Source organism: Pogona vitticeps, chromosome 4, assembly GCF_051106095.1.
Source record: "Pogona vitticeps strain Pit_001003342236 chromosome 4, PviZW2.1, whole genome shotgun sequence".
Classification (NCBI taxonomy): Eukaryota; Metazoa; Chordata; class Lepidosauria; order Squamata; family Agamidae; genus Pogona; species Pogona vitticeps.
Genome location: NC_135786.1, coordinates 44,162,954 through 44,188,824, shown reverse-complemented (window position 1 = coordinate 44,188,824; position 25,871 = coordinate 44,162,954). Strand labels below are relative to the sequence as shown.

The window sequence follows — 25,871 nt, the reverse complement described above, 5'->3', positions numbered from 1 at the left end:
CTGGGTAACTCTACATGAGGGAAGTTGCTGTTGGAATTTGTGTGTATTTAATGTATACTTACAACTTCCATTTTAAAATCATTCAGGCTGCCCTTTGCTATGTAAAGCTTGACATCCTTTTTTCCTGCTGGCAGTGCAGGCACAATATTGTGCAGCAATATCTAGTCAGTTCCTAGCATTTTGCATCATGGACAGAGATGGGCATGAATTAAAAAATGAAGACTTTAATTTTAAAAAGCCAGGAAATGAAAGTCTTCAAAAATGTTGACAACACCAATGTCAACAGTCAAGTTTGTCTACAGTAGTGGTTCCCAACCCTGGGCACCCAGATGTTCTTGGACTAAAACTCCCAGAAGCCTTTACCACTAGCTGTGCCGGCCAGGATTTCTGAGAATTGTAGTCCAAGAATATATGGGGAACCAAGGTTGGGAATCACTGGTTTAAACTCCTGTGCTCACTACCAATCACAAAGAGAAACTTATTCCTTTTTTCAATTGTCAACCACTTTTTGCAAAACACAAAGCAATTGTCTGTTTTTCAACAAGTTCTATGTATGTATCAAAATGCCTAGAAGAAATGGTAATGAACATAAGAGAGTTATTTCCAGGTGTTCCGAATTATGGATACAGAAGCACACTATCCCGTATTCATAAAATTGAAGGGTCAGTTTTTTTAAAAATAAATAAATAAATATTTACAACAGGTGATGTCACTGATTACACAGGGGAGAAAATCTTGTTTACAGTACTTGGTGTTGATATTCTAAGACGTATCTATCCCTGTCGAAATTATATCTCTGGTTTTTCCTTATATTGCCTTTATTTAACTTTTTCTTTTTAAAAAACATATTTTTCTTAAAGTTCATATATTTAAAAAAGAACAATATGGTCTATTCAGCTGCCTCTGCTGACTGCCCTCCTTCATTAGGGTTCTTTCCATCATTCTGGATCATTCGAACTATATGTGTCAGGTCCAGACTGCGGGTGAGGATGTCAAGTAGAACTTCATCTTTTTGCACCCCGTCCATGAACTCCTCCAGAGACAGCTCACCTGCAGAAACACATAGAAGGGTTTTGTTCAATTATAGCTTCAATGAACAAACAGTGTTTCATTTCATGAGTTATCCAGAGCAGGAGTTGTTATTTCTAGATTGGGGTAGCCAACATGGTGGACTGAAATTCGCATTAGTTCTAGTAGCTAGGATCATCAGTAGTGAAGATGATGGGAGTTGCAGTCTCTTCAACATATGGAGGGCCACAAATTGCCCATTTCAGAATTAGTTTATGTCCACATTTTAAAAATAATAATGTTTTGTTTTTCTTCACAGGAGCAGAAAATCCATTAGTGCCTTATACATCAGGATTTCACAGAGTTGATTTAACAGAACTTTGAGGGACTTCTGACCATAGCTAATGTAAATCATTCCTCTTCTTTCTTTAAACTCTGTTTCATAATTTTCTACTAAGTTACAGAATTACTGTATCTGCTACCCTAATTTGCCATATTACCAAATACTGATAAAGCTGTTTCTTCTGAACAAACATACAATGGCCAAAATCCCCATGCATAGTTGTGTAACTTTTGGAAGCAAATTGCCTTGAGTTAAGAAATCCCAACAGACATTTTCAGTTGCATGCTGAGTCACACAAGTCAGTAAGCAACGAATAATGTCCACAGTGATTCAGGACGATTTGCCTTCAAAAGTTGTGCTGTTTGAGTTATACCAGTATAACTTGGCAAGAGAATTTGGGCCACGGACTTAATCAAGGATGGAGATCCTCATTCTACAGGGCTTCCCCATCTTCCAGTACCACCACAAATTACTATTTCCCCCTATATCTAAAAATTAGTCTGCCATCTGCTAAAAGAAGAAGAAAAAGTAATACCAAAGTTTTGAGACAGGAATTGTATGGTTACAACAAATTCTGGCCGAAAAAGAAATGGAAAGGTTATTGATGCATCCAAAAGATGGAATGGCACCATGAGAGTTTATTGACTTTAATATCTAGTCCATGGGCCAAGTGTGGCCAATGGGCCCTGCTCCTTTCATGGCCCCAAGAATATTCAGTATGAAAATGTCAATTGTGGTCTCAGTCATCTCTAACTGGACATTTTGTATGAAATATCAGGACCTCATGGAACTTCTTTAGTCCTAGAACATCATTTTTTGAAAACTAGAATTGACTGACTGGCTATTGCTTCTAAAAAATGTCTTATCAGTGGCCTAAAAAAGGCTCAAAATGGCCTGAAATAGTATGTAATTGCATCCTCTTGGGAGTGGGATGATTGGCTATTTTCATTGTAGAAAAAAAAAAACCCAAATTGGCATGGAGCAGGGTTGAAGTTGGAAAGGCAGAAGGATGGTTCACCAAGATCCAAGTGAGGGCAAAATGAGTCTCTGGAGTGAATGAAGTTGCCTACTTCTAATATAACACCAAGAGCTGTTGGATGGTGTTGGATGATGGATTTTCCCCTAGCATTTCCCCTTAATGCTGAGACACTGCTAAAAACATATTTTTGGAGTCCTGCTTTAAGATATCTCCTTATAGAGAAATTCTTACCATCTCCATTTATATCGATTTTATCAAACACCATGTTTGTGAATTCCTCAGCTGACATTACTTCATTACATGGATTAATGGTGCGAATTGCCTAGAGGGAATTGAGACAGAGGAAATAAAATAAATACACTTTCAGATTTACCTAACTGTGAACCTAAAGCATGAATCAACAAACTGTTGTGCAACATTTGCCCATGGGTAATAAACTTGTTTCTGACTTTAATATTTTTTTTTAAATCATAGCATAATTAAATATATACCATATAATACAACAGTGTTTATAAGATGTCATCAGAGTTTTCCTCCTAAACGTTGTTTGGGCTTGAATTCAGATAGGACTTGATCCATCTTTTATGTCATTTTATTCAGACTTTGACCTTAACCCAGTTGTTAGTCCCATTTAGAATGTGCACATTGAATCAATGAGCTTTGCATATGTCCTGAAACTGCATTCAGCTACTGATTCAATAGCACTGGGAACGACTAGGAACTAGTAATTTCAGGTATCTATTTAAGTAAGCCTGAATATTTTGGTTGGGAATCAGGAATCATTGGACATATCCTTCCCCTGATAACAAGTACTGAATCCCAGAGATCCTCTAAAAACAGAAGAGCATATGAAGCTGACTTATACAAAGTTAGAACATTAGTATATCTAGCCAAATTTTGTCAGCACTAACTGGCAAGTTTTCCAGGGTTTCAGGTTGTACTGCTTCCTAGCTCTACCTAGACACCCCTGGTATTCTCTGGTGTCCAGTCCAAGTATTAGCTGGATCTGACCTAGATAAGCTCTGGAAATCAGATGAGATCAGGTGCGTTCAGGATGGCATTATCTAGAAAGCTTCCACATTTAACCACTGCAGTTCACATCAGGAAATCAGCAGGTGTGGATATCTCCATACTGTCAATTCCTCTTGCTTGATCCAACCCTTGGCATGCCACTACTACCAGAATACAACAGAGTTCGAGCACCATTCTGTTATCATTCCTGAGCAGGAGCTGTATCTTATTCCGGATTTTCATGATAATTTGCCAATATACCATTAAAAGGAAATCACCAAACTAATTCAGAAGAATCATTGTTTCACTGGGTTTAAAGCATTTGTTCACTTGATGGCACAGAAGGCTTTCTGGTCTTAAATGTTTTTTCACACATTAGCTAGAATCCAGTTGGTGTTTGTATAGGGTTGCTACATCTGACTGATAAAGTGTTGGGATGTGTCTTGGTAGCATGCCTATGTTTCCAATTGCACAACCAAGACACACCCTGACAACTAGTTGTAGTTACTTGTGGCAAGTCACACAAACCATATGCCCATACCAGTATGATTCTGGCCATTAATCTGCACTTAAATCTGTCTGTTATACAAATTTATTATACTGTGCATTGAATATACAGTCAACTGAATAAAATTTTTTATAGTTTATCCCATAACTGCAACAGTAACATACTCAGAACAGTGCAGTTACCTCTGCCAACTGCTGCCAGATAATAATTAGCTGAAGAAAACACTGAGAAAAATGTTTACCTTAATGATGTTTAGCAACTCATCTCTGTCAATACAGCCATTCCCATCCACATCATAGAGTTTGAAATACCATCTCAGCTTCTGTTCTACTTTTCCCTTTAAGACCAAGCTCAGAGCTGCCACATATTCCATAAAATCAATGTAGCCATCCTGTTGAAATACAAGAAGAAGCATGTCAAACTTATAACTTCACCACAATCATGCTTACATTTTGCAACAACCACAGGTGTGCTTTCAATATGGGCATACAACATGTATGTGTGTGTGTGTGTTCTGTGCCATCAGGTTAGAACCAACTGATAGTGACCCTAATAGGGCTTTCAAGGTAAATGAGATATTTAAGGAGTGGTTTTGCCAGTTCCCCCAGTGAATTTCCATGCCCAAGTGGGGATCTTAATTCTATTCTCCAGAGTCATTGTCTTGTCACTCTACCTACTATGCCACACGAGGAGTAATACAAGAAAATATTATTGCAGGCAGAATTTTAACTGAGAGCATGTATACACTGGCTCTTTTGAAGTTGGCTGGTGCAAGTTCAATTGGGTGGCTTAGGGTCAGGTGGAGATGTGACATGCCATTTGATGTGATCCTCACATCCAAATGGCATACTGGAGTTCAAATGACCCCATTTGGTTCAGCTCCTTCCAATATTGTCACGTGGCTTTATAATATTTTTAAAGACTCTGCTGGACTATCATGGAGGTGCTTCATCACTTTTAAATAAAGAAAAAATATGTATTTTCTTTGTTTACTTTTAAAGAACCAGTCAAGAAACTGCCCACAGCCAAATCTGTGGTCTGTTAGTGTCTTTACTTCTTCTTTAAAAAAAAAAAAAACCTTCCCCTGACTCTCCGCCAAGAAGCAGAAGAAGTGTTCAATTTGCCAATATCCTGAAATAACTCACTTATGAAGCCACTTCACAATATCAGAAATTCCAACTGGAAGGAACCTTGACAGCCAGGAAGGCTCACTTTTGCTTTGTTCCCAGTGATCACACATGCTGGAAATGGACCAGACCAGAGCAATCTTATCTGCATCCCCCCCCCCAAAAAAAAATAGAAGTCTCTGACAGGGGCTCAGAAAGGTGCAGCCAGAATAGCTCTGAGCATGCTTTGGTCCGCTCCAGTGAATATGTTGCATGATTGCTTGAAAAAGGAAATCAGACCATCCCCACAGCAGACTAAACAGTGGAACAAATGCCCATCTTAACAAGCCCTGGGGCTTATCCAACTCAACTTGCACACTTGGAGAGTTCACCACACCACTGCCATTCATCAGCAATCTTTTCCCTACATTGTAGTTTAAAGGGCGCAGTTTTTCTTGACTAGAATGCTATTGGTTAAGCTACATTAGTGTGAGTATATTGACATAAACTGCAGCCATGAACAGCCACTGGTTAATAAGTTGCCGTTTGCATCTGTCATTGTGTGGGTTTGTGTGTGATAAGGGATAGCAACCAATGAACTAGTTACCATTCACTGGTGTGATTTATGCCATTGCACTTACTTGGGAATAACTAACCAATAGGATTATGGCCATTATAATAGATACAAAAATGAAGGTAGTTGTTTCATGGACAAAAACTAACCAAATTCAAAATCCATAAATGAACAGTACCATTATTAGAATCAACCAAACTGTACAAGCTTTCTTGTTGCCCAAAATTTTCTAACAGGATGGGTGATTTAAAAATGGGTCTGGTGAAAGGAACGTGGATATCCAAACAAATGGTTAGATATTTGAATTTTACAGTTAAACTCAGTCCCAAAATAGAGATTATGGTTGCTGTTGATCATTGGTATGTGTTTGCTAAAATGAAGAAAAATGCCTAACTTTTTCAACGCAAATATCAAATCCTGCAGTAATGCTAAACCAATTTATTCACCTATCCAACATTACAGAGGAAAATTAGCAACAAAAAGAAACTGAAAGCAATTCTGGTGTTTAAAGATATGAGTGGCACCATTGTTAGTGGTACTTCTAATGCATGGCATATTTATTTATTTATTTATTTATTTATTTATTTATTTATTTATTTATTTATTTATTTATTTATTTATTTATTTATTTATTTATTCGACTTATATACCGCCCCATAGTGCTACAAGCACTCTCCGGGCGGTTTACAATTTTAATTATACAGGCTACACATATGATGACTTCATTTGTCTTTATATGAATGCTCTGATGACTGCGTCACAGACGAGTAGTAAGATTGCAGGCCACCACTTCTTAGAGTTCCTCTGAAGAACAAGGAGAGGAATGAACTCATTGTCTGTGATGTTTCACCACAGTTACACACATTAGCCTGTGATAGTTTAACCACCTCAGTTGTTCATTTAAGCCTGTTCTCCCTTCTTCTCCTCCTTTTCATGTATTTTTATATAAGAAAAAGAATGTCTCAACTCATTGAATTTCCAGATTGACAAAACTAAAGGCAAAAAAGGAAAGGAAAGACAACCAGGAAAAAGAGCGAGAGAGTGAGAAAGCAAAGGACAAAATGTCATGGCACTTTAAAGACAGAATGACAATGTATAATTAATCATGTTAACAGTGCAATGTCATTCTGTCTCTTGTCTCTATTCTCACCGAGTCATGACCTGACCCTCCACTATTACCAGGATACACTTTAACACTGATGGCATAATATGAGCACTCCAGATATCTGAGGAAGTGGATTTTGGTCTGTGAAAGCTCACACTGAAACAAAGCTGTTAGTCTTTTTGGTACATCAACATTTTGTCCTTTGCTTCTCTCCTTCTCTATTGTCCTTTAATTTTGTGAACATGCTAAAACAGACTAACACAGCTACCTTGTTGGAAATAAACTTTCCACAATTTCCAAAGAGGTACCTGTGATACAACAGGGTGTGTGAGTGAGGGTGGATAAATGCCTAAACCTTGTGGCACCTTGAAAAATTGTTTCTTTGTGAACAGTTGTGAATCAAATCTACTTCCTTGGACATGTGAAGATACAGTACTTTGCTTAATTTCCACATTTGCTCTTATTCTCTCTGCGAACTGGTTCTCAACCCACAGTTGAAATATACGCATAAAACCTATATTGAAGAAGAGAACTACAAGGATAGTGTGGAATCCTATACAGTAATGTCTATTCAAAGATAAGTCCCTAAACCACTGAGCTATCCAGTTAGCTCCCCAAAAGAATAAGCATCCCTTTTATTGTGGGGAGGTCATTGGAGGTCCAGGATTGGAGTGAAGTTTAATGTCCAAAAATTGCCACCACTAGAATGATTTTACCAGAGGTGTTGATTTTCTGAAATTAACGACAGCCCCCCCCCACACACACATGCGCTCCCTAAGAGCTTTCCCACGATGAAAGGGATCTGAAGGGAATCTCAGGACCTTCAGGGAAGAGGAACAGGAATTCTTAATCTATGAAGAACCACCATTACTGATTATGCTATCAACCTTATGCAGTTCAAGATACGCTGCTGGATTTCAGCAGTGAACTGAAAGAAAACGTACACTAGGTTTTACAGGAACCTCCTATATTTTGATCTTAAATTATTTTAGTGTTCCACATCACTGCTAAATAACACTTTTAAAGCCATCTAATTTTGTTTCAGAGCATACGGTATAGCAAATGTTTCCTTATTGACTATGCCTTTGAAATTATTTTGGCTGGTAATGGGATTGTTGTGTAAATCCCCCAAATTAAGCAAAAGTCTTTTACTGAAACAAATTATTTGGTAGAATTTATCCCTAGCAAAGATTTAGCTTCATGGTGGGACTTGATTTGTATCTTTATCCTAGCAATGAATTTGTTTTGGCAATAACAATGGCTTGTTCACATTGTCAAGATATCTAGAGATATACATTTAGGCTAATATTTTTAAAGAAGTTACGTATCAGGATTAATGTCTTATTTCTGCATACTTTAAAGACAAATGCACATAAGTACATTCAAAAATTCTAAAATAACTTGCCCAAAGCATGTCTGTTTTTTTTTACCACAAACCTGCCATGAAACATTAAAACATACTTATGTTTCTATTTCTGTTTCAAATGAAAACAGCACAGATTCCAGTAGGATGTGCTCATAAATCAACTCAGCCTACTGCCTTCAAGATCACAAATAGCTAAGCTGATTTATTCTATAGATACCTCCCTTTAAAACCAGATTAGGTTTTAACAATGTTGAACCCAATTATCAGACTGGATTTCCTGTGTGTTGATTTAGCTGTCAGACATGAGATTTTAAGACTCATGGAGAATGCTCCACGTGCTTAAAGGGGGGGGGGTTCAAGTAGTCTTGCTTACACAGTAGTATTTCATGACACCTCACAAACTATGGATTAAATGCATCTGTTAGTGAATCAGTGGGGTTTACATAAGCGTTGACTTGATTCAATAAGTCTGTTCCGGTAGGGAGTAACCACTGGATCTAGTCCCCCGTTTTTCAGTGAGGATGCTTTTAAACAGAGGGGGAAGAAAAAAAATCCCAATGAGTCAAACAGAAATCTTTGGATTTGATTAAATTTCTCATCACTTGCATTTTTTAAAAAGACAAAAAGGAAACACTAGCTAGCAGAAATCTAGTGCTATAAATCTTCCTTGGAAATCAAAATCCCTAAAATCTATAGGACTTTATTTCTAATAGCTATGTCTGTATCTGGAATATCTGTATTACTTAAGCTGTTCAAAACATATATCTAACCTAATTCCCATTACTATTATTACTACTACTCCTATTCTGTCTGATCTCGAAAAGTGTCTCATCAAAAATTGAGCTCTACTTCACATGAGATTTTTGCTGCTGCAAGGTTTGAAGATTAAAAGATCTAGCAACTCTGTGAATAGCAAAGCTGGTGATTAGTCCCCTGAGAACATGAGTAGGAGGTTAGATCTATTTCTTTCTGTAAACTCTATGGTGCAATTGTCCCATGCAATGGAATAATTATGTTACTACACTTGGCAACAGATGCAAACACAAAAGTTAAATTATAAAACCAAAACAATGGGCTTGTGTCACTTCATGCAGAAGTATCTATACTGATGAATTATTTTCTTGTACTATTTTCAACAGTTATAATTAAGTCAGGAGAAGAAGAGAAACCATATTCTAATATCAATCAGCTCTGATTTCCAGCAATTTATATATAGTTGTTATTGTTGCAGTTGCTTTGACTTATATATTGCCCATAGTGCTAAAGCACTTCATAGGTGGTTTACAACATAATTATGCAAACAATGTGAGATTATATAATTATGTGTCCAGTTACACAGTTTCTGTCCTACTGACATCATAGCCACTGATGTCAGAGGAAATTATGGGAACGAGCTCAGATGTCCTCATGGATGTTTGCTCAATGCCCCAATATAGATATTTCTTTAATCCTTCAGGGTTAATTCCAATAACTATGGCTGCACTCTCAAACATACCTGTAGAGACTCTTTCCTCTCAGTTATGTGGGTTGGGTTGTACAGTATAGGCCACTGGTTTGATGTAGTGACTATGTAGAAAGTTAAAACAAAGCACCCCAGCACAAATTCTGACTCAGCTTGTTAGCTCAGTAGGTAGCTATGTTTGCCCAACAATACAAACTGATGGTATTGTCATCATTGTGAATTAAATGAACTGATAGGCTAGCTCAGTGGTTTAGCTATCTGTCTCTGGACCCAGAAGTTGGGAGTTTGATTCCCCAACTGTGCCTCTTGAGAGAAAAGCCAGACTGTGTCCTCCTTGGCGAACTGTACAGTCCCAAGATCAACCCAGAAGAAGTGAATGGAAAATCACTTCTGAGCATTCTCTACCTAGAAAACCCTGGAAAAGGTTGCTTAAGTCATGATTGACTTGACAGCACACAATTGTTATATTAACACATGAATACTCTCTCCAGTGCATAAAGAAAGGATCAAGTGTTGAGCATGGGGGAAGGCTGGGCATTTCCAAAGAACTGCTAAGAATATTATGCATATTTTTAATTTGCATGTGGGGGGTGACATTAACAATAGAGATCATTTCCGGAATAACACAAATACATTACTAGTATTCCTCAATGCTGCATCCTAAAATGTGGCCTTTGTCACTTTCATTTTCAAATTATTGCTCCAGCTACTAATAGCTCAGGAAAATCATAATGCAACTATTAATTAATTAAATCACTGTTGCTAAACAGATATTTCTGGAATGATTTTTAAAAAGGATTCAGGGCAAATAGACATCAACTTCTGGGTGCTAGCATACATCAACTTGCGGGCACTATTTAAATATACTTTTAATATAAATTTACAGTGTTTGTCCTCTGTTTCCTTTTGCTAGAAGGAAAAACTTACATTGATTCCTTTAAACAGGGGGATAATTTTTCATTGAAGGTTTGAATACAGTCGACCCTCGACTTACAGGCAGCTCGACTTACTGACTTTTCGAGTTACAGACTTCTCTGGCTGCAAAATTTAGATTCGACTTGCAGCCAGAGAATCGACCTACAGACCAGAAAAAACCCAAAATGGAACAAAACTAGAATAAAAACTGCTGGTTATGGGATTAATAGGTTTTCAATGCATTGTAGGTCAATGGAGATTCGACCTACAGACTTTTCGACTTGCAGCCACCGTTCCAATACGGATTAATTCCTTAAGTAGAGGGTCCACTGTAGCTAAGATTTACATCTATTTGTACCGAACAGGCATAAACTCTATACATACAGAAATTTCTATGTTCAGTTCTTCACTCGGAACCACCATTGCCAGTGTTTTTATGTTTTTTAGCTTTAGTTAAAAGTGATGTTTGATTACCTCTCATGAGAGTGCTTGTAGTGCTATGGGGCGGTATATAAGTCCAATAAATAAATAAATAAATAAATAAATAAATAAATAAATAAATAAATAAATAAATAAATAAATAAATAAATGATTACAAAATGGAGAAGACTGTCTATTTCAAGCCATCTGCAGAACAGTATGTAGGGTTTGGAGGTACTGAATTAGATGAGCAGATTGGATTCCTAGGATATATCCAGAATTCTACTATGTCTGACAAGTAACCCCTGTACTCTATCTTGTATGTGATAGTTTTCAGGAAAATGCATGTCTGAGCCTTTATTACAGCCTGAAGGTACTAAGACACCTTTAAATACCGTAATTGCATACCCCCTAGTGGTTGAAAGCAATTTTTCTATGCTCAGAAGACTTGAATGATATTAAAGTTTGAAAATTTTGTCAGAATTTTCCTTTTCAAGCTCATGGGCCCCATCTAGAGCATCACTAGATATACAGGATGAAATTTGGAGATTCCTTGAAAAGATTTTGATGGGTCAGTCAGTTTGACACAGCTACAGAGATAGGTGAAGGGAAACAGCTCTAGTCTAAAGCTGACAGATAGATAAAGCCGGTTCTGTTTCTTTGACGTCAACAGATCAATTCCAAATTTACACACTTAATGCAAAACACTGTATTACGTGAAAGCTGGATTTAACTCTAGAATCCACAGTCTAGCAAATAGTCGTTACAAGGTTCTTTGTCCTGAAAAACACTTGCAGAGAATCTGATTCACTGTCACTCCAATATGTTATGAATGAATTGACATTAAATAGCTTAACACACACAACCATATTTAAAAAAAGCTTATCCAAGGTCATTGGACTATGAGGTATATTTACAGTTGTCTCAAAGAGTGTTGTGTATTCAGAATATTCTAACAGAAGCTGTCAACTATAATAGAAGAATTGCATTGTGGATGCTCTTAACAAAGATTTTGCTATAAGCATTTGACCAAATAGTTTTTTTATAAAGTTGTGTTTTTTAAATTGCCATTATAGTTTCGTATTTTCAAAACTAGGTTGTTTTTTCATCAGTATTAACACTGAGTTTAAATGTCAATGCAGGCAGATTTTCTTTTTAGTATAATTAAGCCAATATTTGCCTACAAAAAGAAAAATGAACAAATAAAAGAGAAAAACTAAAGCAAGTAGCTTTTTATATTTTACAGGAACATGTATATTATGCTGCTCTGTTTTTATTTATTTGCAACTTACTTAGGAAATCCTTTACATAGGGTTTGAGGAAGTGTGCTTATTTTTATGAAATTCCATCTCTCCAAAAGTAAAATAAAACACTGAACTATAAACAATTTCTGAAAAATCTCCACTTTTACACATCTACCAGGTTTATATAAGTAGCAATTTAGAACTGAACATAGAAAAGCACACAAATTGAATACCAGCAACATACTAGCATGATTGGGTGAAAAGTTGTCATTATAGCCCGTTTTTGCAGAAATGAATTAAAACAAGTAAAGCAAGTCAGAAACTTCAGCTGGTGCAGACTACTGACTGAGGCCAGCTACAGGGAGCATATAATGCACCTGTTAACAAGAACTGCACTGGCTACCAATTCATTTCCAGGCCCAATTCAAAGTATGTATCATGCAAAAAAGAAAATGCACAGATCAACCCAAATAGTTTTTCATATATGCAGACATGTGTTTCATAAATCGCCATATGATGCACATACTTATATATATGTTACATATATATATGGAGAGAAAGAGAGAGGAGAAAGAAATACTCATATATGAGTACTCACCTTATTAAAGTCAAACGTTTCAAACATTCGCTCAATGTATTCATTTGACGATGGGCTTAGATTTTTTAAGCCAAAAAACTGCTTGAATTCATGCAAGGTAAGTTGCCCAGAGGGACATTCTGTCATGAACTTCTTGTACCACTGGTGACACTCGGTCGCACTCAGTTCCTCCACAGCTTTTCCATCCATGTTCCCCATTTTAAAGCAAAAGAGGGCAGGCTGTCTCTCAAGAACAACGAGGCCCTCTGGTGTTTTATTTTTCTCTTGAAAATTAAAAAAAACTGCAATAGAAACAAAACTTATAGCAGAATAGAAAGTAGCAAAAGTCCTAAGGCTGGCAAAATATCATGTGTGGTGAGAGGCTGACAAAAGCTTCCTACTTGAGAAAAAGTCACCGTCTGGCTGAGTGAGTTTTAAAATTCCAAAAGCTTCTTCAACGCAGCTCCTGGTGTTTAAGTACCCACTAAATCCTCCTCTAGCCAATGAGAAAAGAGTCCTGTGACGGGATCTCAAAAGGGGTATGAGAAGTTCAGGGCAAAAATAGAAAGGGTGATAAAATGGGAAACAGTTTTGCAGATTAATGGGCTACAGTAGGAGATTAAAATGGCAAGATTTACCTGAAGATAGCATAAGCTGCTAATTGGCTTCATTTTTGATTCTGTCAACTACGTCCCCAATTATGACACGACAGAGCAGAGAATAGGGATCTTTTTTCTTTTGTCTTTTCCTATTATCCCCTTTCTGGAATCACAGAGTAGGAAGTGCCAATAATCCTGTCTGTCTCAACAATCACCAGTGAAAAAGGAGGACCTGTTTACCACCATACTTCTCAGACCAATCTGTACAGTCTTCAATTTTGCCTTAAGCGATCTGGTGTCCGCAGAAATGTCGCAGCTGACCCATAGTTACAGATTACTTTTTAAAAAAAAGTTAACAAGCCACACAATTAGAACAAAATGAAAACAAAGACACATGGCTAGAGAGTTTTTTTAAAAAAACAAGCAGAAACTTTAACTTTTCGAACTTCAAGTTTTGAAATGAGGCATGTTTTAGCTTTAAAGGACCTACTTTATTGATGATGAATAAAACAAATGGGTTACGTTTTGGAGAGGAAAAAAGTACTATAGTGAAACTGAAGTATCATGGATTCTTTTAATGGACTGCTTCTTCTTTAAGTGGAATGCATATTATACCATTAATAGTTGCGATAACACTAAGGAGTCACTATTTCTCCATCACAGGACCACAGTGTATCTGCTACAGCTCCAATTTATCAACACCTGGCATGCCAGTTCTAGCAAGCACTATCATTCCAGCTCATGCTGGAGGATAAATGCAAAGGGCATACATCTAAGAAGTCTCAATATTTGTAATTTGAAGAACTGCTTAGAATTCTGAAGGTACCCACCTGAACTCAGGTCTGCAGCTTGGGTGTAGTCCTCAATTCACCCCTAAGCTTGTCTGCCCAGGTCCTGACGGTGGCCAGGAGTGCATTTGCTCAGCTAAAGCTGATGCGTCACCTGCGCCCATGAGGTGTCGGATCTGGCTACAGTGACATATGCCTTATTTACATCCTGTTTGGATTACTGTAATGCACTCTGTGTAGGGCTGCCTTTGAAAACAGTTTGGAAACTTCAGCTGGTGCAAAACTGCAGCCAAACTACTGACTGGAGCCAGCTACAGGGAGCATATAACACACCTGTTACAAGAACTGCACTGGCTACCAGTCCATTTCCGGGCCCAATTCAATGTGCTGGTCATTACCTATAAAGTCCTATACAGCTTGGGTCCAGGCTACCTGAAGGACTGTTATCTCCCTATAAGCTCCTTCTTGGTGATTAAGATCAGCAGAGGAGACCCTCCTCTCAGCCCCATTGCCAGCACAAGCACAGCTGATGGGGACACAGGAGAGGGCCTTCTCTGTGGCAGCTCCCAGGCTATGGAACGCTCTCCCTCAGGTGATCAGGATGGCCCCTTCCCTGTCTCTTCAGGCAGGCTTTTAAAAGTTATGACTGAATCCCTGAACCCCATTTTAGCAGATAATCTTACAGTATTTATTTTATTTATTTATTTATTTATTGGACTTATATACCGCCCCATAGCGCTACAAGCACTATGTTTCAATCTTTTAATTTTATTTTAAATCATATATTGTTTAATTTGTCTTTTAATATTTAACTTACTGTGTTTTTTTAATTGTGTAAATTTTGATGTTGTGAGACACTTTGAATCCCTTGTTGGGAGAAATGCAGCATATAAATAAAACTAATACACCAAAGAATTCTCACTGCCTCACCAAACTGCAAAGCTGAGGATTCTTTAAGTAGGAAGCAGTTGCAGCACTATATTAAATTGCTATATCTATGTGTCTAAGCAAGGTAAATGCATTCTGTTTCTCACCGTGCCAAATCAACAACTGTACTACCACACATTCCTTAGAGCAACTTTGATCCTTCTTGACCTGTCCAACAGGAACAGACACCCATACACTCTGGGCCATTTTAAGGGATGCCATTTTCCCCCACCCTAAACCAATGTGACAAACAAGTGAAGCACAGTCATTCATCTCCTCATGCCAACATTCCCTTTATACTGATTGATAAATAAATATTGCATATCTGCTCCAGGCTAAATCTGCCTATTTTTTTACTGGTTTTGCATAAGTTTTGCATCATTTCCAATGCTTTTCACTCTGAATGTGACAAAATAAAATGTGACAAGCTGTATTTTGATCAGATTGCATCCTTCCCCCATCCCTAACTGCTTAGCCTCAAAACTGATTTTTGGCTCAAATACACAATTGAGATTAACAATATTTCCATCCTGCATATTTGTGTTCTTGAGTCTCTCACATTTTCCTGTAATCATCTTTCACTTACTATTCTGTAGAAAAAGACAGTTTTATCTATTTTACTGTAGCTTGCTTTGGGAGCCCTGTCAGGTAGAAATTTATAAATACAGATAGAAGGATCTCCATCTATGTAACGGGGTGGCCTATGGGGAAGGGGTAGCTGTTTGATGGACAGAATTAATATTTGCCCATCAAACAGCTACCCCCTCCCCCATATAAATAAAAATACGTTAGAAGAACTTGCAAGAATTGATGTAGTCTGCTTGTCAGAAAACTGATCCTATGCCTCTTTAGAGCTACGCTATATATGATGTGGTCATGTTTCCTCTCCCCCTTTGTCCTCAATCTCAGGCTCCTTTTCAGGTGGGTTCTACATATTCATAGAATCTATGTTTTTCAAAGGAGCATGTCAGATCAAAGAACCAAATGCAGTAGGGAGCAAGGCAGTCCATGGCACAGTTCTGCAGATTTGCATTGTAAGTGGATTAAGTATAAGGAGGAAACACCTGGTTATAGCAGAGGAATTACCATGTCCACTAAGAACTGGGGAGGGCCCATACGCAATCCAAGGATTTCAGGAGATTCCCTCAATCTGTTGAGCAGCCATTGCACACCAAAATTTGATGCCTGACAATCCTAATCTACGCCTATCTTTTGTTAGAAGCTATTTTGCATTTACATCCTTCCAAAGACTTTCCCTTTACCTCTTTGCTATCCCCCTTGCCACCAGATGGCTTCAGGTCTCTAAAAGCCCTCTGGCACTCAACCTTTACAGAGACCATTCTCAGCATAATGAAAATCAAGCTTGACAGGGAGGGTGCTAGTTTCAGGGTTGTTTCAATTCTCCTAAAAGCAAAAAAGAAAAAAAAAACCAACCTGATTTTATATTAGCATAAAAGGAATAAGCACGCACACGCACAAAACAAATAACTTTCTGACAGTACAAAGACATTTAACAGTGACATGGACTGTCTTGGAAGGTGACGAATCTCCTTCACTAAAGATTTTTAAACCGAGGTTGAATGGCTAGGGATGTTCAGCTTTTGAATTCCTTCTTCAAAAGGAGGTTCAATTCAGCCAACGTGCCACTCATCTACCTGGTCACATGTCAGCATGCATAAATGGCACTTGACCACACCCAGCAACACCATATTGATAATTAGCTGCAATTTACTACTGCATCTTACACAATTTTGCTTACTCCAGAATAAAATCTCAATAGGATTTTAACTGTTTTAAATTCCACTTTGAATTTAACAAAACTTTTAACCATTTTGTATTTCAATTGCATTATTCTTTTATTTAGTATTTCTGTGAATTACCCTGAATACTCTTTTGAGGAGAAAGGTGGGTTACAAATCCAAAAATAACTACAAAAGCTTATATGGGAAGATTTACAGTGTACAGTCTCAGTACTCAGTACTCTCCATGTGAATGATGCATCAAGTTGGCACAATCTATAGGTAGAGCTGAACCCATAATAGCCCTCTCTGAAGCTGCCTTGGAGTGCAGCAATCATGCAAAACCAATCACAGAAAGGACATAATAAGCACATTTCTGAGATATGTGCCACTATTTTCTACTTGTGAACATGAGCAAGCTTAAAGTTAAAAGACATTCCTCTCAATTGTGTGCTGTCAAGCCAATTCTGACTTATGGTGACCCTTTCCAGGATTTTCTAGGTAGAAAGTACTCAGAAGTGGCTTACCATCCCCTTCTTTGGGGGGTGGGTGGGACTGTGCAGCTTGCCGAAGGTCACATAGGCTGGCTCTCCTAGCAGGGGACAAAATGGAGAATCAAACTCCCCCCAAATCTCCAACTCTGCAACCAGAAACCAAAACCACTGAGCTATCAGGCAGCAAAAGGACATTTGAATGAGGAAAATTCAACACCAACAGGATCCTTACAACATCCTATTAAAGTAAATGCTGAATGGAATTCTAGATGTACAAGGAGCTCAGCTCTCTCGAACTTGGCCAGGTCAGGTGACAGAAACTGGAGGAAATAATGCTTCATTCTACTTGGTAGAATCTACCATCTCCCCAGCAGAAGACAAGCTCCACTACAGTCCACAGGGCTATCCTTATCAGTTTTTGCAGGGGCAGAAATTTTGGGCTAACAATTGTTCAACTGCATATCTTATTATTGTTCTTTCACAAGTAGTGACCAAGAGAAGCCTCAGGTGTCTTCTGTCTCCCACGCCAAAAACACAGCTGATTGGGATACTATGTGTCTTCTTGACTCAGATTACTGAAGGTAATGGCTGATGCCTGCCGCAGTCGGCAGAACATTGGGCTGGTCCCACTAATTCTCTCACATTCTTACAATATAAGCCCATGCAAGGCACCTCACATCTATTCCTTCTTTTGGAGTCTACAAGAAGTCTGCAATGTAGACCCTCCAAAAATCTTGGAGCTGATTCTGCCTACTGTATCCGCTTTAAGATCCTTATAATAAACAGAAGTGAATTATAACTCCCACAATACCTCAGGCAATAGGGCTGCCATATTATTTGTTGGGCCAGGTTTCACCTGGATTTTTGGCATGCCACCTTAAACCCATTAACCTATCACATGGCCTGGACTCCAAGCTAGTTTGCTCACTTTCTTATTTATCTCCAGCCCTTATAGAATTTGAGATTACAATGGCTGAAAGTCAACTCCTCTGTAAGCTCCTCTGATTCAATGGGCTAATTCTAGATGCAACTCACTAAACAATGTCAGACCATGTCAGGTTAAAAAAAGATCTTTTCCTAGCCTTGACGTTATGCATCTTCCTTGGCTTCTGGAAAAGTCAAACTCTATTTTATTTTACCGTCTTCTGGAAGTTTATCTGGGTGCCACAAAATGGAAGAGGTAAGAAGGTAAGGTTGCCCCCCCCTCCCTTTTATCCTTCTGCTAATAGTTAAAGGCCTACCTCTTCAGGCAGGCTTTTAGTAACTATGACTGAATCCCTGGATGTAAATCTTTGTTCTAATGATGTTTTAAAGAGGTTTTTAAACATTTCTTATTATTGCATAATTAATGAATGAATTTTAAACTATTGCATGCTTAATTTTTAACCTCCAATTTACTGTCTTTTTAATGTGACTTATTTTAACATTGTAAGCTGCCATGGGCTCTTCACTGGAAGAAAGGTGCCCTACAAATTGGATGTATGGATGGAGCTCCAAAATTTAACTGAGGGTCCCTGCAGACAAAAACCACAATCTTCTTGATTTCATTGCAAAGCAGGGGAAAGCAAAACATACTTCATTTCTGCTTTTGTTGTACCTACATCTCTGTAGTTCATATGCATGTGCACACACGCAAACATATGTTTGTATGGCCACCAGGACTCCAAGTGCAACATAGATAAAAGGTATCACTTCATATTTTCATTTCTGGCACATTTTCACTTTCATTTGGTTATATATGAGTCGTTCATTCCCCTTCAATGCTTCTCCTTAGCACAGGCCTTTATTTAAAGCACAGTTGGAAACACTCCTTTTTGGACTGCTATCCCCAGAATCTGCCCAAACATTATGGCTATGGGATTACAGGAGTAACTTTTCCAAGCTCTGCTTTAAAGCATGAACATAAGCCTGGCACTCTGTAGTGCGAAACCTGTATTATTTCCATTACAGTTCATTCCAGAACCTCTTGTTCTAAGCTCCTAACAGATCTCTGTCTAGATCACTGGTTCTTAACCTTGGATTACTCAGGAGTTTTGGACTGTAACTCCCAGAAGCCTTCACCACCAGCTGTCCTGACTGAGGTTTCTGGGAGTTGCAGTTCAAAAGCATCCGAGTAACAAAGGTTAAGAACCACTGGTCTAGATAATCATAGAGAGTAAACAAACACACAGACAAACCCCACATTTGAATGACCATATAAATAAGAGTCTCAGGCTCATGGTGTTGCAGTTTCATTGTTTTGAGCCCATGGAAGACAGACCTGGCTTTTTCCCCACAATGGTTCTCCACTTGGGAATATTCACCCTCTCAACATCTAGCACCTTCCTTGTGTGATCCGTGTCTCGACAATACCGATAACCACACGTTGGTTTTTGTAAAGTGTAAAATGGAGTGTACGAGTTGGTGTAGTTAGGGTTGTAGAAAGCAAAGCTGAGACTCTCAGGCTTGTGTCCCCCTGGGTGGATGACAACAGGGACATACTGATCAACTAAAGCCTGTTCCATCTTGTAGCCCAGAGTTACTGGGAATTGCTTCTTGGATTTTTGTCCGGCAGCTGATGTCTCTCGCAATGCTTTGGCTGCTTTCTTCTCCTGTGACATCTTGCAGGCAATGATGTATATTGTGATTTTCATGGATGTTTTGGTCTGCAAAGGAAAAAAAAACAAAGGGAGAGATTGAGTCTTCTCTATGGAAAACTTCTTGAGAAGGATTTTGAGGAAAGATGGGGAAAGGTACCTTTTCTGGACTACAACTCCCAGAATCCCACAGATGGCATGGTGCCAAAAGCAAGTTTTCCCACATCTACTAAAATCTGCTGTCTAAGGCAGGCACGTCACTCTGCCTAATGGTAGGGCCAGCCCTTTTTGGTGTATGAGGGCTGTGTGTGTGCATGCTGAATTCACACTTGCCTTTATTACCATGTTACTCCAAAAGTGATATGTTGTAGTAATGCTGTTATTTCTAACATGCTACTTCAAAGTTCTGGAAGGGAAAAAAATTAGAAATCTTAAGAATAGCAAGCCAAATCAGTCCTTCACTTTACTGGATGGGTGTGAGAGTTCTCCTTCCAAACCCCTGAACCTACTCAGAAAAGATTTGCAGGCACAGCCATCGAATGGGGTTGAAAACTTGAATCAAGCACTTCAACTTTTAAAACTGGACTTTTGAAAACATTATGAAGAGATAAGCAAAAGTTATGCTTTGTTTTTACATTTCAGAGAACTAATGTCAAGTATTTTTAAACACCATTTTACTATTTATTTCTTGAAAATACTAAACTCAAGATGATTCGTAACTAGATGAAGGTTTTAAAGTACTATAAACTGTCACTGTCTCTGTCTCTGTCTCTGTCTCTGTCTCTGTCTCTGTCTCTCTCTCTCTCTCTCTCTCTCACACACACACACACACACACACACACACACACACACACACACACACACACACACACACACACACACACACACACAAATCCTAGAGGTGAAAGAAAAGATCTCAAAGCATCTACAAACATCAGGACCAACAGTAGCAGCCAGCAGTTCTCCGCCACCACAATGTATCTTTCTTCAATCCAGTTAGGACAATCTGGCGTTTTATAGTGCCATTAATTTGAAATTTGCGTGTAACAACTATCTTTTCATTGCTACATAACTGACCAGTTCCAAATTAGATACTTTTTTTTTTGCTTCACACATGCCTGTTTCAGGTGAGTTTCCACCCTGCATTGATTATCTTGCTTATTTGTGTACCTTAAAGTGTGACGACACAGGTTTATTTTAAACTCCATTAATAAGTTTTCTACTTTCCATGACACACTGAGCTTATTAAGCTGTACTATTTTCAGCTTCTTGTTTGGGCTCTGTCTGCTGACTTGTAAAGCTATTAATCCTGTAACAAGGGAAATCAATGGATGTTTATGTAAAGCAGTGAATGCCCATGAAGCAGCTGAATAACCTGTTCTTTTTTTTTTTTTAAGGTAGGAGGAATACAGCCTTAGACCTTTCAAGGCAAACAGAGTTTTTCAAAAATCATAGAAGCACAGAATCCAGATGTTTAAAGTAGTCCATCAGTTTCAGGGACATGTCAGTTTTTCTGCATTCTAGGAAATTAAACAAGTTCAGCAAATAGTTGGTCATCTAGAGTAGTCCACCACGACTAGATAGGCGGGATATAAATTAAATAAATAATAATAATAATAATAATAATCTTAGTAGAGCTTTAGTTGAACTACATCAGTGGTGGCGACCCTTTTTGGGCTCGCGTGCCCAAAATGGGGGGGGGCAGCGGGTGGCATGCCACCACCGGCGACAGACCCAGACCCAGAAGTGGCAGTTTAAGGGGGAATCATGGCAATGGACCCGGAGGACACGGAAGTGGCAGCGGAAGGAGGAATCCTGGCTGCAGCCACCTCATGAGGTTTGGCTGGGGGGCGGGGGAGTAGCGACCTATGGCTCGTGTGCCAGAAGAAAGGGTTCCGCGTGCCAGCTGTGGCACGCGTGCCATAGGTTCGCCATCACTGAACTGTATGATACTAACATTATAATAGTGAGTCTCCTGCAAATGGAAGCCCTCCAGATGTGCTTGACTGGGTGTCTTATCATTCTCAGTCAGATGATGGGAGCTTGTAGGCCAACACATCTGGAGAAAACCAGAGTAGGCAAGACTATACAATATCAGCTCTCTGTCCATATTGAAAAGAGGACTTCTTTCAGGTATTTGACCTCAAGAAACTGAATCAGAAATTATTTTGTTCATGGCAGGAGGTGCTCCACTGAACCCTAGTTAGTGTGAGATGTTACAAGAGACACTGTGATGCAGAAATGCATCCCAGAATTGCAATCACAAAATATCACAATTAGACATTTCATGCACTGAAGTTGCTGGGATATGTTTTGAACTGTGGGCAAAAAGAGTCGTAGGACAATTCTGCCTCTCCACAATGTCTCAAGCCAAGTAAAACAAAAACCATCAGCTTCAAAATGAGGTTAGAACCTATGGAAAAAGGAGTCTAATATCAGGACGTTATTGAAGAAATCATGTTAAAGAAAATCAGAATTGTTTCCTGCACAGCCATATTTTAGATTCCGCAGTATTTGGAGTTATGCTTTATCAGAGAAAATGAGCAACATTTTCCCCCTCAGCAGCTATTTCATGTGTCTTTTGATCAAACTTCATGTGGTTTGCTCTTAAGTGCACATTTTTCATTTCAGAAATAAGCAGTACAGAAGCTCCTGGTCTGAACTGGGATTCTGACATGATAAATAGGTGGCTCCAGTCCTGAACAGACATCCATTTGAGTAGGGGAAGCCCTGTTGAGGTGAATCAGGAGTGCAGTGAGGAAGACAGGGCTAAAACCCACCTAATCCCAGCCCAAGCTCCCCAGCCTATTCAAACATGCACATACTACACTGCCTGCAATTTGGCCCTTTCTGCTCATACAGATTAATTTCCCATTTAGGGTCCTTCAGCATTGTCCTGCTGCGTCATGAATTTGAATCAGAATTAAACACCAGCTCCACATCATGTTGTTGTTTAGTTGTTAAGTCGTGTCCAGCTCTTAGTGACCCCATGGACCAGAGCATGCCAGGCCCTCCTGTCTTCCACTGCCTCCCAGAGTTGGGTCAAATTCATGTTGGTAGCTTCGGTGACACTGTCCAACCATCTCCACATCATATTTCCCCCTAAATATTTGGTGATACCATTCCTGTGGAACAAGATCTGATTCTGTTACATACAGAGACAGACACCATTTGGCAGAGGTCTTACTTTGCCCTGCAACTATCCATTCGTTAATATCGCCACCTTCCTTTTCAAATGGGTGGTTTGTTTCTTCCTGTTCACTCAACATGTCTGAATTGCCCGTGATTAATTCCTTTCCTTTCCTTGGAGAATGGCTTGAGCAAGGAGACACTGATCAGAGAAATTGACAAAATCAATAGCTTCTAGGCTTGCAAAGGAGGGAATGCTCCCCCCCCAAAAAAATATTTCTCTCTCTGCTCCCTCTTTTCAGATCAGACTGCCAGATTTTCCTGCAACCTGTGATTCTGGAATATATTACTTGACATACCCTACAGACACAATTTCCACCAACAGAGGTGTTCACATGTGCAAAAAATGATTCAAAATAAATCAATTTCACAAGTAATTTAAAATTAAAAAAATCCTCTTGCATCCGAGTAAAATATCTTGCTTTCCAATTAAAAAAACACTTTCCAGACAAAAAAAAATTCCACACTTCCTTGTGCACTGTGTAGCTGAAATATTTGAAATCAGTTTCAAACATGCTAAACCCAATTCAGAACCAGTTTTTGTTCACCACATGTAAGAGTTAATAAGAGCCCTTCGTTTTTCTTCTAGTTCTGGTAGCGAGAACTCTTTTTTTGTCCCAGGTTTTGTTGCTCATGTGACTTTAGAAGCAGTCCTGAAGGCACATTCAGATCATGTCCTGGCCATTCAGATCACTCTGCTCTCAACTCCATCTCATCCTTTCATTTATTCATGAAGGCTATATCCTTTTTCTGCTGTGTTCATGCCATAACGTATTTGTTCCTTGGATGGGGAAAACGGGATATTATCCCCACCCAGACTTTTCCCCATTGGGCAAACTAGCAACACAATTCCCACAACCAGCCAGTGAGGTGTTGTGGTTAAAACTGAATTAAAAATGAGTAGACTTGGACGTAAATCCCCACTTGACCGTGAAGTTCACCAAGCTTGACCTCAGACCTGTTGCACTCTCCCAGTCTGGTCTACCTCGCAGGGTTGCTGCGGGGATACAGTAAGGAGGAGGAGAATCACATATGATGCCTTGAGCTCATGAGGCAGGCATGTAATTGACTGACTAATTAATTAATCCGGAAGCTTTGCAATTCAGTGCTAGTGAAGCAAACACCAGCTATGGGGATGCACTGCTCCATCCAGCATCTTTGCCTCACCTCATGCCCAGCTTCTTCTCTCCTGCCATTCAGCTATAACTACTCTCGCCTACCAACCCCCGGCAGGTAGGCAGTACTCCTGCCTGCCGCTTTCCCCACAATCCTCCCTCGGTTGGTGTTCTAAACGAGCAGGTGTCTCCCCAGCAAAAGGGTCAGGGCTGCATCTCAGATCCAAGGACAGAGATGACTACAAAGGGGAAAGGATACCCGGGCATCTGGCTCCCCCCCTCCCACGCCTAAGCCTAAACCCATTAGCCCAGCCACCGGCTCCTACCTCCGAGGGAATCCTCCCTACGGGGCGGGGGGGGGGAGTTTCTTTCCCACTAGCGGCTCCTCCCCCTACGTGAGCGCCCGCGCCCCGCCTCCTCCTTTTCCACGCGTGGTTCCTCAACGCCGCGAAAAATGAAGCCGGGCAGGAGGGGCGGGACGGCGGCCGACGCTGCCGGGCTCATGGCGTCCTGCCCGTCCGGGGCCCTCCTTCCGCACTGCAGGCTGGAGAGGGCGCTGCGCTTTTCCTGCCCGGGCTATTGTGACTTGGGGGAGGGCGTCAGCCGGGGCGGGTCCTGCGACAAGGGGAGCGAGCGGCCAGGTGGTGCCGGCCTCACGTGGCAGCCCTTGAGCCGGCGGGGATTCTTTTGGGCGGGAGAGGTGGTCAAAGAAGCCGCTTTTTTTTTTGTCCAGACAGGACGCGTCTGAGGAAGTGGATGAAAGGGCCCGCTGAAATCAATCTCTTAAGCTTATAAGGCACCACGACGCGTTTGTTGTCAATTTGCTGTACAGTTATTTCTTTATTGGGAGCAGCCACGGTCTTGGACGGCTCTGGGTGGCGCATGCTGAAGTCGTGCGGTGCGGCTCCCTGCACATGCTCAGAGGCACTCCTTTTGAAAGCAATACAGGATGTTCTATAGAGCGGAGCCTGGAGTCATAGGAAGCCAGATTGAGTGTGCTCCTTATAAAAGGGTTACGAAGTTAAGGTCCGGAAAAACCTCGTTTCCCCTTTCCTTCCTACAGCTTTCTTTGCTGCCTGTTCGTAAAAGGCACCATCCGGCATCAAGGGGCAGGGAAAGGATAGATCCTTTATCCCGGGGGAGGGTGCATTGCTTAGGATGCGATGTCGCCCCACGTGTTTTTGCCTCTGCAAAGTATAGGAGTCCTTATGGCAAGTGTAGAACCTGCCGGAGAGCTAGTATGGTGAAGAGGTGGGTGTCGTGTCAGAGGGGGACTCTAGAGATTCTGGTTCAAATCCCTAATTGGTCATGGTAAGTCACAGGGGGAGGGGGGTTGGCATGGGCCGAACCACTCCTTGAACATCTCATACACAGTACTGTATCTGGAAAACACTGGTAAAGCTGCTGCAAGTCAAAAATAATTTGAGGGCACATAACAACAGAAAGTACTTGCAGTGATGCATCCTTCATAAATGCCTGCATCACTCATCAGAATAAGAGATACAGTGCTGTTTACCTATGTTCAATCATATTAAGAGTTCTTGTTTAAACCAGATAATGTCTTGGTTGTTACAAAGCAGGAGTCAGTCTCTACCTTCATTGATGGAGTGATGAAGTGAACACTATATGTGCCAAGTTGGACCAACCACAGAAGGATTGTCTGATCTGTCATTCTGACCACACAGTGGCCAGCCACTCGGCCGGATTGTAAGACTTGGGCTGGAAAAGGAAAGATCCAGTCTGCAATACTACAGACTGCTGGAATTACCTCCTACTAGACTAAACTTACAGTAAATGTAAGATCTATGAACCTTGGGAAGCTGGAG

At 39.9% G+C, this 25,871-nt stretch overlaps 2 protein-coding genes across 2 annotated transcripts; both read right to left on the bottom strand.

Moving 5' to 3' along the window:
- Positions 1–684: 684 nt before the first annotated feature.
- GUCA1A (guanylate cyclase activator 1A) lies at positions 685–13,862 on the bottom strand. The gene is made up of 4 exons (XM_020780665.3): positions 12,640–13,862; positions 4,091–4,240; positions 2,562–2,652; positions 685–1,050 (listed from the first exon to the last, which is right to left on the bottom strand). Exons 1-4 carry the CDS (start codon positions 12,835–12,837, stop codon positions 890–892), a joined length of 600 nt encoding a protein of 199 aa, XP_020636324.1. The 5' UTR covers positions 12,838–13,862; the 3' UTR covers positions 685–889.
- Positions 685–24,646, bottom strand: CIMIP3 (ciliary microtubule inner protein 3). Its single transcript, XM_078393379.1, has 5 exons — positions 24,372–24,646; positions 19,426–19,810; positions 4,091–4,240; positions 2,562–2,652; positions 685–1,050 (listed from the first exon to the last, which is right to left on the bottom strand). Exons 2-3 carry the CDS (start codon positions 19,796–19,798, stop codon positions 4,227–4,229), a joined length of 387 nt encoding a protein of 128 aa, XP_078249505.1. The 5' UTR covers positions 19,799–19,810; positions 24,372–24,646; the 3' UTR covers positions 685–1,050; positions 2,562–2,652; positions 4,091–4,226.
- Between the last annotated feature and the right edge of the window lie 1,225 nt (positions 24,647–25,871).

Excerpts from the sequence above, each read along its gene's own strand:
- GUCA1A (XM_020780665.3), bottom strand. The coding sequence starts at position 12,837 with ATGGGGAACATGGATGGAAAAGCTGTGGAGGAACTGAGTGCGACCGAG. Across the intron at positions 4,241-12,639 it reads AAACGTTTGACTTTAATAAG|GATGGCTACATTGATTTTAT; the intron begins GTGAGTACTCAT and ends GTATTTCAACAG. Across the intron at positions 2,653-4,090 it reads AGTTGCTAAACATCATTAAG|GCAATTCGCACCATTAATCC; the intron begins GTAAACATTTTT and ends AATTCCCTCTAG.
- CIMIP3 (XM_078393379.1), bottom strand. The coding sequence starts at position 19,798 with ATGAAAATCACAATATACATCATTGCCTGCAAGATGTCACAGGAGAAG.